At 44.9% G+C, this 16,414-nt stretch overlaps 1 protein-coding gene across 1 annotated transcript in view; it reads right to left on the reverse strand.

Annotated features, from left to right (window-relative positions):
- Positions 1 to 16,414, reverse strand: part of LOC147020217 (mitochondrial 10-formyltetrahydrofolate dehydrogenase-like) — a 271,323-nt gene that overhangs the window by 217,376 nt on the left and 37,533 nt on the right. Inside the window, exon 4 of the mRNA XM_085893782.1 lies at positions 14,943 to 15,108. Within this exon, the coding sequence (XP_085749908.1) occupies positions 14,943 to 15,108 (166 nt within the window). The remainder of the gene's footprint in view (positions 1 to 14,942; positions 15,109 to 16,414) is intronic.

Consider the following 16,414-nt stretch of genomic DNA (forward strand, 5'->3'; position numbering starts at 1 on the left):
AATGCAGGTGAGTGACCCAAGACAATAAGGAAGCACCGTTTGTTATTCTTTACAATGTGTAAGCATACCCTGCTCATATATATATATATATATATATATATATATATATATATATATATATATATATATATATATATATATATATATATATATATATATATAAAAAAAAATATATATATATATATATATATAAATATATATATAAATATATATATATATATATATATAAATATATATATATATATATATATATATATATATATATATATATATATAAATATATATATATATAAATATATATATAAATATATATATATATATATATATATATATATATATATATATATATATATATATATATATATATATATATATATATATTCGTGGGTGTGTGCTCATGACATACTGGTGGCCTCTCTGGCACTTGGAGAGGGTGACCTCGCCTGGCCCTTGTTAATAAATTTTCCCATCAACACGACTCATACCAGGTGTCACACATGAATGGTGCGGAGGAGAGTCCATCAAACCTAACCATTTACTTTTAGCTCGAGACAATGCGACAAACCCTGCTACGGCGAGAATGATCCTAATGACCCATTTTTCCCGACCCGGCACACTGTTCCATTCTATCAAACCTGGGCAAGGCCCTTATTTGTCTTTTTTTCATTTGGTGGTGATAGGCATAACTCACTGGCTGAGGAGTGTGACGACGACTAGGCCTCTTTGCCTGCTTCCAATCGGGGGTGGAGGACACCCAGCGACCTCGGTGTTCACCTGAGTGTGCTTCTGGTGCTCCTAACTAAGGGGTGGGTCTCTCGAGCCCCCATACTGTGCTCTCCTAGCACCCATACTGTGCTCTCCTGGCACAAAAACCTACCGTGCTCTCCTGGCACTAAACCTACCGTGCTCTCCTGGCACTAAACCTACCGTGCCTCTCCTGGCACCTCTGACAGCCTTCACCTGCCAGGAACCCCCAAAGCCCTGGTTCCCTATTTCCTGACTCACCAACTTCCAATACCATGTGATACTCCCAGCCCGTATCCCAATACCTTGGCCTGCACCTACCCCAAGCAGTCTGCCTGCACAATGGAACAGCAGCCAGAATCCATGTCAAATCCTCTAAGTCCCCCTAACCTACACCAACCTGGTTTGGAGACTCCTACCGACAGGGTATGTTGTTCGCACTCACTCTCCTCATTCACACAACCATGCCATTCACCCAAACACTTTAGTCATTCATTCCACAGTGCCACACACCCAGTCCACAACACCATCCAACACCTTTCACTTTTATGTCAAAACAAAAACACACCAGTCCCTCGGATCCCACTTGGTCATCAAATTTAACTGGTACACTTTTTAATCAAACCCCAATCAATTTGTCACTACGTCCGTCGTCCACTGGCCTCCTCCATACTGCCCAAATCGTTTATTTCCAACAATTTAAACAAAACAACAAAATCTCTTCACCAGCCCCATGGAACCTCTGCATGGTTCCAACCAGGCATTTCAGTCTTTTCTCAAACAAGCTACTCTTTGTCATCCACTTGTTTCAGGTGTGTTTAACGCTCTGCCTGTGATGTCTCCACCACTCGTTTTTTCAATAATCACCCAAATCCACTCGTGCCACTCATCCCTTCTGTCATCTCTCAATTTGCAACCACGCTCGATATAATTTTCAATAAAAATGTCTACATCCCCACATGGCCTGCTTCTTTGGCTCATTGGAAGGGGAGTGAGGGAATGAATCCCTCATTACGTGACCCCGCCGCCTTTCCACCACGGCTCAAAGGGGTCACGTCTCAATTGGGGTTGTGGTCCACCCCCTCCTTTTCTCCAGCGTTCGCGGAAGTCAGGTAAACCCCAATCGGAGAAGCGGCCTCCCCCTCTTCTCCAGGGTTCGTGGAAATCAGGTAAACCCCAATCGGAGAAGCGGCCTCCCCCTCTTCTCCAGGGTTCGCGGAAATCAGGTAAACCCCACTCAGCTAGCAGAACCACTCGTGTCCTCCGAGAGGTTTGAAGACCGAGTGACACAAGATGGTGTCGCTGCCGGCCCCTTCCCGATCTGAAATGGGTACGGGGAGTATGTGACACATGCCAGTGATGCTTGCTACTCATCTGCACTCTACCCCGAAGTTCCTGTGAGGCTGAGAGAGAAACCAAAATCCAATTTCTAAAGCCTGCTCCTGGATGCAGCACCACCAACTCTGCAAGAATCCATGCAGAGCTGTCCATTATGGTTTCCATCCCCTGGCTCAAGTTCTGTCCTGGTGGCATTTCTATTTTCCCTTGCACCTCTAACCTATTTCCTACTTCACCACACATTCCACGCTCAGGACTCCCACACAAAACAGTTTGCATACATTCCAAGGTTAGGTGTTCACATTCCACACCTTCAACCTTGCCTGCACACTGACCACCTGCCTCGCACTCCAGGGCTACATTCCCGAACGCCACGTGAGTACCCACACATGTTTCGGCCTCGGCAGCACACACCGGTGCTGCAGTCTGGATTGTGGGCTCACAGCATTCATTCACAGGCACTCCACACACACATTCAGGGGTCATGCATACAGTACGTGCACCCCATCGGACAGAGTCTCTTCATTAACATAAAATTCAATTCCTACCTTAAGCTCATCGTCCGCACCATGTATGCATGTACCCACGTACCTGCTTCGTTCCAGAGTCACCTCGGTCCGGTCGCTTCTCTCCAGCAGGTTGCTCATCATCGGTTTGCCACACCCCTCTGGGGCTGTCAGCTCCACATGCTGGACCTGCTCAAAAGGTGTTTCATTCATCAACAACCCTATATGCTCCCTCAATGTCTCCTTCACCAAGGTTTGCTCCAATTGTTGTTTCATCCGACGAGTGATATCAATCAAGTCCCGCACCACTAACATTCCTCTCTGTGGTGATGTCACACATCCCACATTATTGTGCAGTCCTACTTCCTGGCTCCATTTTCCTTTCCATTAGAGTCGTTCTTCCTCTCTGAGCCTTTTTAGTTGTTCGTTATCTTTCCAGAGTTTTTCCATATCCGCGTACACCAACCTTGCTCTCTCCTTTAGTTGGTCAATTTCAAATTCATGTTATTTTTGTTTCCTCTCTCACTGTCTCTCTTGTTCCTCATTCTCCAATCTCGTCATTTGCTTCAATTTATTGATTTCCCTTTGCTGCTTCATTCGTTGTTCTTCCAACATATCCGCGTACTCCAACCTTGCTTTGGCTTCTAACTGTTCGATCTGCACAGTGTGGTTCCTTAACGTTTCATTCTCCGTTCTCTTTCTTTCCTCTCTTAACATCCTCAGCTCGTTTTGTAATTCCCTCTCTCTGTTTTGGTGTTTCTCTAACTCAGAAGCTTTTTTTTCTAATTCCTTGCTCATCTCCATACCTCTTTCGCATGCTTCCCTCTTCATTTCGTCCATTTTCTTACCGTATTCCTTTAGTTGTTCCTGATATTTCTTTTTTCTTTCTATCGTCTCTTCTTGGATTTCTCTTATCTGATTGCCTGTTCTTACCTTCCCCCTCAGTAGTTCCAATTCCAAATCGTGTGCCCGTCCCTCCTTTTTCAGCTTTGTTTTCCATTCTTCTTCCAAGTTCTTGCTATCCCAGGAGTTACTAATTTGCTCTTCCTCTATTCTTTCATTCAGTTCGCTCTTCTCCTGTTCCAACTTATGGGTACTCCACTCTACTTTCCTCATTTCTCCCTGTGGTTCCTCGAACTGTCTTGACTTTCCCAACAATTCTTCCTTCCTTTGCTCCTGATATTTCTCTCCTCTTTTTATCTTCTGTTCTCGGCTTTCTCTTATCTGATTGCCTGATCTTACCTCTTTCTTCAGATGTTTCAATTCCAAATCGTGTTCCCATTTTTCCTTTTCCAGATTTATTTTCCATTCTTCCTCCAAGCTCTTCCTATCCCGGAAGTTACTAATTTGCTCCTCCTCTATTCTTTTGTTCAGTTCGCTCTTCTCAAGTTCCAACACCCTACAGGTAAAGCACTCTACTTTAATCATTTCTCCACATAGTTCCACGCCTGTGTTGGCTAAGTCCTTTTCCAGCCCGCAAATTCGTTCCTGTGCATCGGCCAATTGTTGTGACTCCCCGTGCACATAATTTTCCTGAACCTCGTCTGCGTGCCGTTGTGCCTCGTCCAATTTAATTTGTAACTCCTCAATATAATTCCCATCACACTCCACCTGTTCCAAGGCATCCGACAATCGTGCATGAAGCTCGGGAATGTATGAGTCGTAGTCCTGCTTCACTTGCCATGACGCATGCTATGACCACGTGGTTTGAACCAGTGGGCGGGAGCGTTCTTCAGGCCGTGCGGCTCGTTACGCCATTCATAGTAACCCACTCCCGCTTCGTGTCGCGCTGAGGTGGAGCCGCGCCGCCATTTTTCTTTATAATTTCGAAGTTTTACACCCGATCTGCTCAAAATAAAATCAAAGCAAATTTAGAATTTGCGAGCGACGTTTTTTTTTTCCCGTGCCTCTCGTAACCAATGTTCGAGGTGCGAATGACACCAGATGTTGTGAATCGGTGTCCTGCAAATTTATGGGAGTGGATGGGTTCACATCCCCACTCCTGACTACCAGTGTTATGGTTCTACGGTGGCGGGGCTCGCACCCGGGGTTCACATCCCCACTCCTGACTACCAGTGTTATGGTTCGACGATGGCGGGGCTCGCACCCGGGGTTCACATCCCCACTCCTGACTACCAGTGTTATGGTTTGATGGTGGCAGGGCTCGCACCCGACTCTTGACCCCAGTGTTAAGGATTCGGATGAGTGATGTCAATCACACTCTACTCTTGACAGCCAAATGTTGAAGATTCGGCGTCACTTAACAGCACCGCCGTCTCCGGGGGTTATAACGCGGCTGGTTCGGCACAATTCTCGGGTTACGCGCCTCAGATCACGATACCAAAATACACCTGTGCCTTGCCAGCTGGGGGAATAGACCCCGGTTATAGACTGGTTTTGTCAGAGACTGAGTGAATTCTGCCAGTCTGTAACTACTTTGGTTTAAAATACCAATCGAGCGAATTGTTTCTCAGCACAGCACGAACAAACCCAAAGCGGCAACTTCATACGAATCAGCCAGATTTATTGGGGACACATCAGGGAACACAACACAAGGAAGCATGCACGACAATGTTATAATCAATCTATAACCCATTCTTAATGAGGGAGCTACGGATTATGGGTTTCGAAGGAGACCCTAGCAAGATAAACCACAGACAACATGCAGACAAGACACGGACAGCATGCAGACAAGACAGAGTACTTGGTGATGCTTCATGGACGAGAGGAAAAGTGTCAAAGGCCTCATTGCGGCTCGTGACAAGCCGATGTCAACGGATTTGAGGAACCGAGCACGCCAAGTGGCAAATACGGCGCTCGTACTCTTTCTTCTCCTGGCACCGCCCGCGCACGCAGCCTCTGCGCGTCCAGACCCCGCGAGGTCGACGGCCCAAGACGAATGATCTATGGTATGCACCAGCTGGCTTTTCACAAGGTCCAGCATACAAGTCCAGGCCTGGCCTGTTCACCAGGTTAGGCCAAATCGGGGTGTTGGGCTCCGCAGGCGGATCGATGGGACCACAAGACCTCTCGAGATGTGTCGGGCCATGCCGTGAGTAGGGACAAGCAGAGGCTCCGTCACTGGACTCCAGATGAACCTGTCGATGTCTTCCTCATAAAGTCGATCGCAGACTCCCACTCGTCATCATGCAATCCCTTCCCTGTCTTTCTTTCGGCTCGCTCCTCATGAAAACCGATCACAAAACAGACACAGCCCTGTACAGCCGACCGCCCAACTCGACGCTCAGTCCCATATTCGCCTTCCCGGCGCTCGCTTCTCCAGGCCACTCCCTCTCAGAGCACTGGGCGGGGCCTATTGTCCGGAGAGGGAACGAAGAAGAAGAACCTCTCGGTACACCACCACTGCACGAACAAATGAACAGCCTCCTACACCTCCCGACACACATGAAAGTCCAATTACTGAACAACCAGGCTAAACATGCATTTAATGGGGGATCTGGGCTAATCCTATATTTAATAACACACTCAGGGCCATTTCTGCAACTATATATATATATATATATATATATATATATATATATATATATATATATATATATATATATATATATATATATATATATATATATATATATATGTATTGGTATGTATAACATTGGGGCGGTTGGGATTACACATTTTTTTTTAAAGAAGGGGTTTCCAAACAAAAGTAAAACATTAATTTGAGCAAAAAAGCTTGAGCAGACCCTGTCTCAGGCAATGTTTTGTCGGCTTTGCAGCCGGCTTCATCAGGCACAATAGATCCCGAGCCTCAGCACGTGACCGATTTTTATTTCGATACGACCGCTCATTTCCGGTCATGTGCTGGTGATCGGGGTCAAATGGAGTAATTTTTTTTTGGGGGGGGGGTTGCAAAACCAAAAAACAAACGTCAAATCACATCAATGAAAGGGTGCTCTGCTCTTTTTTGTTTTTACTTGCACGTGGTCTGGTGTTGTATGTGTGTGGGTGAGCACGTGTGTGCGCTTGTTGTGTTTGCGTTTGTGTTTCCAGGCACAAACACGGCTGGCTTCGGGTCTGGGTTTGGCATGATGTGTTGGTTGTGCGAGTGTTGGGGTTCTCATTGGTGTTGTGCACATGTGGATGTGGTGTTTGGGATTGAGTGTTGTTTGTTGCTCACCTTATCCAGCCGTTTGCACCATCCAGTTTTCACCATTATCATCAGAGGTGTATATTGTGTGGGTATGTCCACCGTCACCCCAGTTAGACCACCTTCCCGGCTCTTCACGTGCCACGCTTCCAAAATCAATGTGTCGTTTGTTAGATGTAGTCAAAGTCAAACTTATGGCCAGATTGCAGGCAATGACGTGCTTTGGCTGAGGGAGTCACTTTTCCAAACATAATTGCTCTATCATGTTCATCTAATCCTTGGTTTTTCAAACCCGGGGGCGCGACCCCAAGTGGGATCGCTGAGCAAATTTTGTGGGGTCGCGGGCGTCCACTTGCAGCGAAAAAAAAATTGTCTATTTTCGATCGGTGTTCTCTTTTACGGGATGTAATATAAACGGTTCGTTCAAAGTATGGGAACCGGTGCAACATGACGCTCGGAATAGGATCCGGCCCATGCGCTGGCTCGCTGAAGGGCAGTTCATTTTGGTGGGAAATTAGTGGTTTGATCCACGGCCTCTCAGACTCAGACTCTATCATGAACGTCTATTCACGTCTCCACGTATGACTCGAGACCTTATTTGTGATGGCAGCACCAACCACCAGCAAATCTCGAGAACGTTCTTCCCAGGATAAATTTCTGGACCTTGGATTTTACTTCGTGGTGGATAAAAGTGGGGCACAGAGGCCTCAGTGTGTGATTTGTTTAGAAGTGCTTTCTACGGAGTCTATGAAACAAAATAAGTTTCAGAGGCATTTGACTGCAAAACATGCGCCTTATCAGGATAAGGAGAGAGCGTTCTTTGAGCGGAAACGTCTTGCACTCAAGAATATGCATCTTGACATAGAGGGTACATGCCATCAGACCAATTCTCGGGCATTAGAGGCCTCGTATCGAGTGTCGCTCCATGTTGCCAAGATTAAAAAGCCTCACTCCATTGCGGAAGAACTCGTGCTGCCATGTGCAAAGGACATGGTATCTCTGATGGTTGGGGAGGAAGCGGCGAAGAAACTGGCAGTTATACCCCTCTCTGACAACACCATCCAATGCAGAATTGAAGATATGAGTCTGGAAGAAACGGCTCAGGTCGTACAGAAGATCAAGGAATCGCCATGGCACGCCATAGAGTTGGACAAGTCCACTGATATCGCATCGTACGCGCAACTCATCGTCTGGGTCCGCTTCATCAAGGCTGATAACTTTGTCGATGAGCCTCTGCTCGTAAAACTATTGGAGGCCACCACCAAAGGCGAGGACATTTTTGGGAAATTAGAGCAGTTTTATCGTGAGCATGATCTGGACTTTGGAAAGTTGCTCGGTTCTACAACAGACGGCGCGCCAGCAATGTTAGAAGTGCGTTCTGGATTCAAGGCTAAATTGCTTGAGGTGGCTTCTCAGACCTCCATGGTACACTGCATGATTCACCGAGAAGCGCTCGCCTCTCGTACTTTGCCAGAAACCTTGCAGAGCGTGCTGCTCTCAGAAGTCATAAAAATGGTGAATCACATCAAATCGAGCACCCTCAACACTAGGTTATTCAGGCTATTCTGCCAGGAGATGGACGCCGACCATAAGAATTTACTATTCTACACTCAAGTCAGATGGTTATCTCGAGGAAACCTTCTTCTGCGCGTTTACGAGCTCAAAGATGAACTGAAGGAGTTCCTACGCAAACAAGGGAAAACGGCATGGGAAAACTCAAGCATTGCTTGAGTCGGACTCTTGGCTGTCAGAACTGTGCTATCTTGTTGACATCTTTGAACGTCTCAATGTTCTCAACCGCTCCCTCCAAGGCAAAAACGCCAACCTCATGATTTTTCACAACAAAATGAGCGGATTTCTGGCGACTCTAAAATTACTGGCAGACAAAGCAGCTGTGAAGCTCTTCAGCGTTCCCCCCATCTGGTGGAGCATCTAACGACCTGCCAGTATGATGATATCGAGCTCGACAGTCTTTCTGGGGAGATATCACGTCACCTTCAGTTGCTCATTGAACAGTTCGAGGACTATTTCCCTGAGCTGGGTGTGCAGTCCTTTTCTGTGGTTCGGGACCCTTTCACGACTCCACTGGACTCGATTGCTGATGTAGATGATACAGCACAGGAAGAGCTTGTACAGCTCCAGCAGGATTCAGGAGTGCAGGGTCTTGCGCGGATGAATTAGTTGTCGACATTCTGGTGCAAAATGCTGCCGTCGTACCCGACCCTGTCACGGCGCGCCATTAAGGTTCTCATGCCATATTCTTCATTATACTTTTGTGAGCAGTCGTTCTCCACAATGGTGGTGATTAAAACAAAGTACAGAAATCACCTAGAAATGGAGCATGATATGATCCTGGCATTGACATCTACTTCTCCATGAACAGAGAAGTTGGTTTCTGAAAAACAGGCTCATCCTTCTCACTGATATACAGTGGGGAGAACAAGTATTTGATACACTGCCGATTTTGCAGGTTTTCCCACTTACAAAGCACGTAGAGGTCTGTAATTTTTATCATAGCTACACTTCAAGTGTGAAAGACGGAATCTAAAACAAAAATCCTGAAAATCACATTGTATGATTTTTAAATAATTTTCATTTTATTGCATGAAATAAGTATTTGATACATCAGAAAAACAGAACTTAATATTTGGTACAGAAACCTTTGTTTACAATTACAGAGATCAGACGTTTCCTATAGTTCTTAACCAGGTTTGCACAGACTGCAGCAGGGATTTTGACCCACTCCTCCATACAGATCTTCTCCAGATCCTTCAGGTTTCGGGGCTGTCGCTGGGCAACACAGAATTTCAGCTCCCTCCAAAGATTTTCTATTGGGTTCAGGTCTGGAGACTAGCTAGGCCACTCCAGGACCTTGAGATGCTTCTTACCGAGCCACTCCTTAGTTGCCCTGGCTGTGTGTTTCGGGTCGTTGTCATGCTGGAAGACCCAGCCACGCCCCATCTTCAATGCTCTTGTTGAGGGAAGGAGGTTGTTGGCCAAGATCTCGCGATACATGGCCCCATCCATCCTCCCCTCAATACGGTGCAGTCGTCCTGTCCCCTTTGCAGAAAAGCATCCCCAAAGAATGATGTTTCCACCTCCATGCTTCACGGTTGGGATGGTGTTCTTGGGGTTGTACTCATCCTTCTTCTTCCTCCAAACACAGCGAGTGTAGTTTAAATCAAAAAGCTCTATTTTGGTCTCATCAGATCAGATGACCTTCTCCCATTCCTCCTCTGGATCATCCAGATGGTCATTGGCAAACTTCAGACGGGCCCGGACATGCGCTGGCTTGAGCAGAGGGACCTTGCGTGCGCTGCAGGATTTTAATCCATGACGGCGTACTGTCTTAATTATGGTTTTCTTTGATACTGTGGTCCCAGCTCTCTTCAGGTCATTGACCACGTCCTGCCGTGTAGTTCTGGGCTGATTCCTCACCTTTCTCATGATCATTGAGGCTCCACGAGGTGAGATCTTGCATGGAGCCCCAGACCGAGGGAGATTGACTGTTATCTTGAACTTCTTCCATTTTCTAATAATTGCGCCAACAGTTGTTGCCTTCTCACCAAGCTGCTTGCCTATTGTCCTGTAGCCCATCCCAGCCTTGTGCAAGTCTACAATTTTGTCCCTGATGTCCTTAGACAGCTCTCTGGTCTTGCCCATTGTGGAGAGGTTGGAGTTTGATTGATTGAGTGTGGACAGCTGTCTTTTATGCAGATAACGAGTTCAAACAGGTGCAGTTAATACAGGTCATGAGTGGAGAATGGGAGGGCTTCTTAAAGACAAAACTAACAGGTCTGTGAGAGCCAGAATTCTTACTGGTTGGTGGGTTATCAAATTCTTATTTCATGCAATAAAATGCAAATTAATTATTCAAAAATCATACAATGTGATTTTCAGGATTTTTGTTTTAGATTCCGTCTTTCACAGTTGAAGTGTACCTATGATAAAAATTACAGACCTCTACGTGCTTTGTAAGTTGGAAAACCTGCAAAATCGGCAGTGTATCAAATACTTGTTCTCCCCACTGTATCTAAATGTCATTCGGACTAAACTTCTGAAACATTCAACTGTACTATTTGGATACTGTCGGCTATTCTCCGTTTACTCGTCTATGAAAACATGACGATGGTGAATAAAGTAAACAGTAAATGTTCTTGTGTCACATGAAATCTTATCTTATATATTATGAATTGGGTTTTGAATCTTTTGGGTCACGCCATGTAGAGAGGTTCTGAAATTGAGTCGCCACTAAAAAAAAGTTTGAAAACCACTGATATAATCGTTTCAAATTTCTTCCAGTTTCACCAATGTAAAGTTGGTCACAGTTTTTGCATGATGAATGGTAAACTACTCCAGATTTATCACAAGTTAAGGGTCCTTTAGTTTTCAGATGACATTACTGATGGTGTGTAGAGGCTTGTAGGCTACACCAATCAGTGCACCACGTACTATCCTGCCAATCCTTTCAGAAAGACCCGGGTAGTATGGCAGTACACAGTGCCCAAGTGTGTCAGGCTCCTTCTGTTCTGTCCGTTTTGGGCCTGAGACCGGGTCTGCTCTCGCCTTTTTTGCTCAAATTAGCGGAGTTGATCAAGTTTTTTTACTTTTGGTACGAAGCTCCTTCTTTTTCTTTAATACATATATATTGACTTCATATATAGATATATCGAGGCTTTCAATGACGTGTGTGTGTGTATATATATATACATATATATATATATATATATATATATATATATATATATATATATATATATATATATATATATATATATCTGAGTTTGTGTCTGTGGATAAAAAGTGTCACCCATTCTACAGGTCACCGCTTCCCCTCCCTCCCCCAGCGTCAGAAGCACTGCACATTCGCTAGGCCACATTTTTTCTTGCAGCAGCCCAGCTATCGCTGCCATCTTTTTCGCTGCATATAGCTCTGAGGGTTTATAACTGCCTCTGATGTAAATTAAAAGACTGAAAAACGTGTCTTCCATCATTACATCAAGGTACCCTTTTGAGGAAACAAAAGTACATTGTGATTACAACTCAAAAAAGGTAATGCATGTTTTGTTTGCAGCGATTGCGGCACCGGTTTAATATACAAATTGCCCAATGAAAGTTCATCAATTCTCATAAAGCAGAGAAAAGGAAAAGTGGTCTTTCATTTTTTTTTTTTTTAACTTTTGGTTTTCACCCGACTTTTCAAGGCTTATCAACAAACTGATGGATGTGCAATTCACATATGTGAAGTAAATGCACATTAGAGGCGTCGAAAATCGGCTTGATCATGAAACGCCTGCGTACAAAATGACATCCTGTGTCACTCCCGAATAAGTATGTAATTTGGGAAGTCATGTCGGAAAGCCGCCAGGGAAATTCCTGAGAGATGTTTATTACGTACACATAAACCGAACAAGGTACATTTTCACAACAACAAAAACACTCATGATAAATATTTGAACTCTATAATTCAAAACCTGTCATTTGGTCAACGTTCTGTATGTAATGTATGCTTATGGAGATGTCAAGGGGTGTATTCAGGTATCAAGCAGCTAGCTAGAGCTTGCCAAGCCAGCCGTTCCTTATCAAGGGTTTCAAATGGAGTGCTTGCTCGACTTAAGCCACTTGGCGAGCGCTCCACAATGAACGAGGGAACTGAACACTCCCCAGATTCATCGCATTTGCGATGAAGATAAACATCGAGAGATCGAGACCATGACTCTTTCAGCCATATCGATGAATTTGTCCCTCAGAGGGCAGACTTTGACAACACATGGCAAGTTAGAAGTGGGTAAGAATTGAAAGCGGGTTTTATTTAAATTGTTTATTTTCCCAAATGTGGTTAAAAACCCTGCAAAAATTCCTTTGTGGGAGGAGGGAGGGGAAGGGTGGGGTTGGTGGAGGAAAGGAAGGGGTGGGGTAGCAGTCTGGAGGAATTGGGGTGGGAGGAAGCAAGGGAAGAGGTGGAGTCGAAGTCCAGAGAGGAGGGGGGAGGGGAAGGAGTAGGGTGGGAGTCTGGAGGGAGGCGTGGGCGGAGCGACTCAGCGTTGCCTGGAAATGCCGGGTATCCCTGCTTGTTAATTTTATATGCTTCGTTAGCTGAGAAACATTGATGTTGAACCAGTAATGACATGGAATGAGGTGTACAAAAAGGGTTGCAGAAGCGATGCCATGAAACCGTCGAGCTAAACTGCATGCTGTTGCTGCCTATTACTATCCAACAGAACCTTCTTTCTCGAACAATATCCCTCATCTATTTCTTTACTGATGTTTTATCAACCATGGTCATCAATGTGATTTTCCCTGATTTTGTACTTTATTCTCATGGTCTGTGATCGAAAATTCACTCTCATCTTGACACCAATTCCAACAGACAGGACAATGATGTAAATAATGTTGTATAAATAATAATATTGCATGTTGTGATTTAGAGTCTGAAATGAAGGCCCGCTGGGCCAATTACTTTGAGCGACTGCACCAGGCTGATCCACCAGCTGTCGAGTTGGATGTCAGGGTTGTTACTATCCCTATTGCTGACCCTCCAATCAACTGTTGTCCACCTTCGTTTGTGGAAACACAGGCTGCGGTGAAGCGGTTGAAATGGGGTAAGGCTCCAGGGATCTGTGGCATCCATGCTGAACTTTTCAAGGCTGGTGGAAATGCTGTACGCGTGTCATTGCATACAGTTCTGTGCTCTGCCTGGAACACAGGCATCATCCCAACTGACTGGAAGAGGAGCCTCGTTGTCGCTCTCTGGAAAGGGAAGGGTAATCGCCAAGACTGCAACAACTACCGAGGGGTGACGCTGCTCTCAGTGCCAGGCAAAGTCTTTGCTCAGATAATTATTGATAGGGTTCGCCACCATCTGCTTGAGCACCAGCATCCAGAGCAGTCAGGCTTTACACCAAAGAGATCAACGACTGACCGTATCCTTGCTCTTTGGTTCCTCACCGAACACAGACGAGAGTATCGGCAGGGGCTGCTTGCAGCCCATGTTGATCTCTGTAAAGCATTTGATTCAGTGAATCGGGTTGCCTTCTGGAGGATTCTTGGTCTGCGTGGGGTGCCACCAAAACTGATCAACCTGATGTATGAACTATACTCTGGTACTGAGAGTTCTGTGAGATGTGGTGATCCCATCTCTGACTTAGTTCCAGTTGTTACTGGAGTTCGTCAGAAATGTGTGCACTGACCCCCACACTTTTCAGCACGTGTATGGACTGGACTGGATTGTGGGGAGGATGTCAGAGAGATCAAGCTGCGGTGCATCGTTTAGGAATGCCCAAAATCTCTGACCTTGATTTCGTAGATGATGCAGTCATCTTTGTGGAGACTCCAGATATCCTTTTGGGGGCCTTCGAGGTGCTGAATGACGAGTCGGAGCCGCTGGGATTATGGGTTTCCTGGGTCAAAACTAAGATCCAGGCTTTCAATGACATCTTGGATGCTGCTATCCTGTCTGTGTCTGTTTGTGATGAGGATGTTGAGGTCATGGAGAGATTCACTTACCTTGGCAGTGATATTCGTGTCTCTGCTGACTGTGAGCCAGAGGTCAACAGACGTCTGGGTCGGGCCTGGGGAGTCATGAATTCACTAGATCATGGGGTGTAGTGCTGCCGGTACCTGTGCGGGAGGATGAAAGTCCGAGTCTTCAGGTCCTTGGTGCTTCCAGTCTTGCTCTATGGATGTGAGACTTGGACTCTGACCAGGGATCTGAGATGGAGACTTAATTCCTTTGCTACCAGGTCTCTTCGGAGAATCCTTGGCTATTGCTGGTCAGACTTTGTGTCTAACGAGCAGTTGCTGAGAGAGTCTCACATGAGATTTGTTACCTGCCGAGTCCGTGGGCCTCAGCTGTGGCTGTATGGACATGTGGCTCATTTTCCTGATGCTGATCCTGCTCACCAGATTCTCTTTGCAAGCGAGCCTCATGAGTGGAGGAGGCCAATGGGCCGACCATGTTCCTCGTGGTTGCAGCAGATTGATCAGCATATTAAAGAGATGGGGATGGCCAGATGGAGGCTCTTGGAGTACCGCTGGAAAGTGGATGCAACGACGCATTGCTCGGCGCCGGCACATGCTCCCATACCTGACCTGACCTGTTCATATGATCGATTTACAAAAAGCTATTCAGGGCAACACAAAATTCTCCAGATAAACAAAATGCTGCTCAAATACAAAAAAAGTTCATATCGCTCAACTTCAACACCAATTTGAAACTCATTACATATTTTTAAGAAACGTACCATGCCTTTGATGCCTTCAGGAAAAAGAAACCGGTTGTACAGAGAGTCAACTGTCTCATCTGCTGCCACGTCACACTCACGCTGTAGCAATATAGGTCCGGTGTCAAGACCATCATCCGCCCAGAACACCGTGAATCCACCCTTTTTGTCACCGTGGATAAGTGTCCTGTTGGCAGGAAGTGTCACACTTAATTGGTACCCATGCATTACCATCAATCTGCAAAATGACTATTTAGTGTTCTAAATTTAGTTTAGAACATTTAGTTTAGAATTTTGTTTAGTATTTAGTCAGCCTATTTAGTGTTCTCACCTGAATGGATGGCTTATGATGTACAGGGAACCCAAGTTAAAATCCATATGCGCTTGTCCATTGTCTGCTCATGTCCTCATCCAGATATATATATATATATATATATATATATATATATATATATATATATATATATATATATATATATATATATATATATTATAGCGGGGGGAGGGCGTTGGGGGAGAGGGGTGAAGGGTTGGGGCTACCGGGCATTAGAGGTTGGAGGGGATACCCTGCGCTGCTTGGCTCGGTGCAGATCTTTTCCCATTAGTAATTTGAGGACATGTTGAACATTGAAAAGTAATGGAGTTATTGGCCTCATGGTGGTTACATTTTTCCTGAGGGTCAGCAGCAGCACTGTCCAACTGATCAACATCCCAATGTACACTTCAGAACAGCCTTTGGTGACCTCAAAATGGATGGCAAGGCCAACGTGTGGTAGCTTACAATCTTGACCACATTCTGAAGTACCGACACCCAAAATCTGGGGACTCTAGGTTTGCTCTGGTTCGCACGTGAAAGGACAATGTACAAATGCACAAAAACACAAACAAGAAAAAAGATGTCATGCAGAGCAGGATACTTGCAAAATCCACCCCCTCTACAAGGGTTGCCATAGATACATCAAATTGTCCATTTCATTTTGATTAAAACTGACAATCTTAATCAAAGCTCAGGTCAATCGGATGAAAATTGATTCTTTTTAATATTTAAATTGATGCTTTTTAAAGTTTGACCTTGAGTTTACCTTTGGACCTTAACAATAGTCGGTTTCCAAATTCAGTGATGCACGATGCAATTGTTGCTTAATATTCAGGTTAATTGGATGAAAATTGACGATTTTTCAAATTAAATTTGCTGATTTTAGAAGTTTGACCTTTTAATCTCAAAAATAGTTGATTTCCCAATTCAGTCAAGCAATATGCAAAGCCTGTTCAAATTTCAAGTCAATCGGATGAAAAAATGACAATTTGAGAAATTTGACCTCAAGATGACTTTGACCTCAAAATCAATGGGCTTCTCAGTTGAGACTACCTCTACAACATGGTGAAGTTTCGTGAAGATCGGTTTTAAATTGTAACCTGTAGGTGATTGACAGACAAACAAACAAACAAAGACTGACCAATATACTTGAAAAAAATTCTTCGATTTTGCAATT

The sequence above is a fragment of the Eptatretus burgeri genome, chromosome 9 (assembly GCF_056783735.1).
Source record: "Eptatretus burgeri isolate ZD-2024b chromosome 9, Ebu_testis_v1, whole genome shotgun sequence".
Lineage (NCBI taxonomy): Eukaryota > Metazoa > Chordata > Myxini > Myxiniformes > Myxinidae > Eptatretus > Eptatretus burgeri.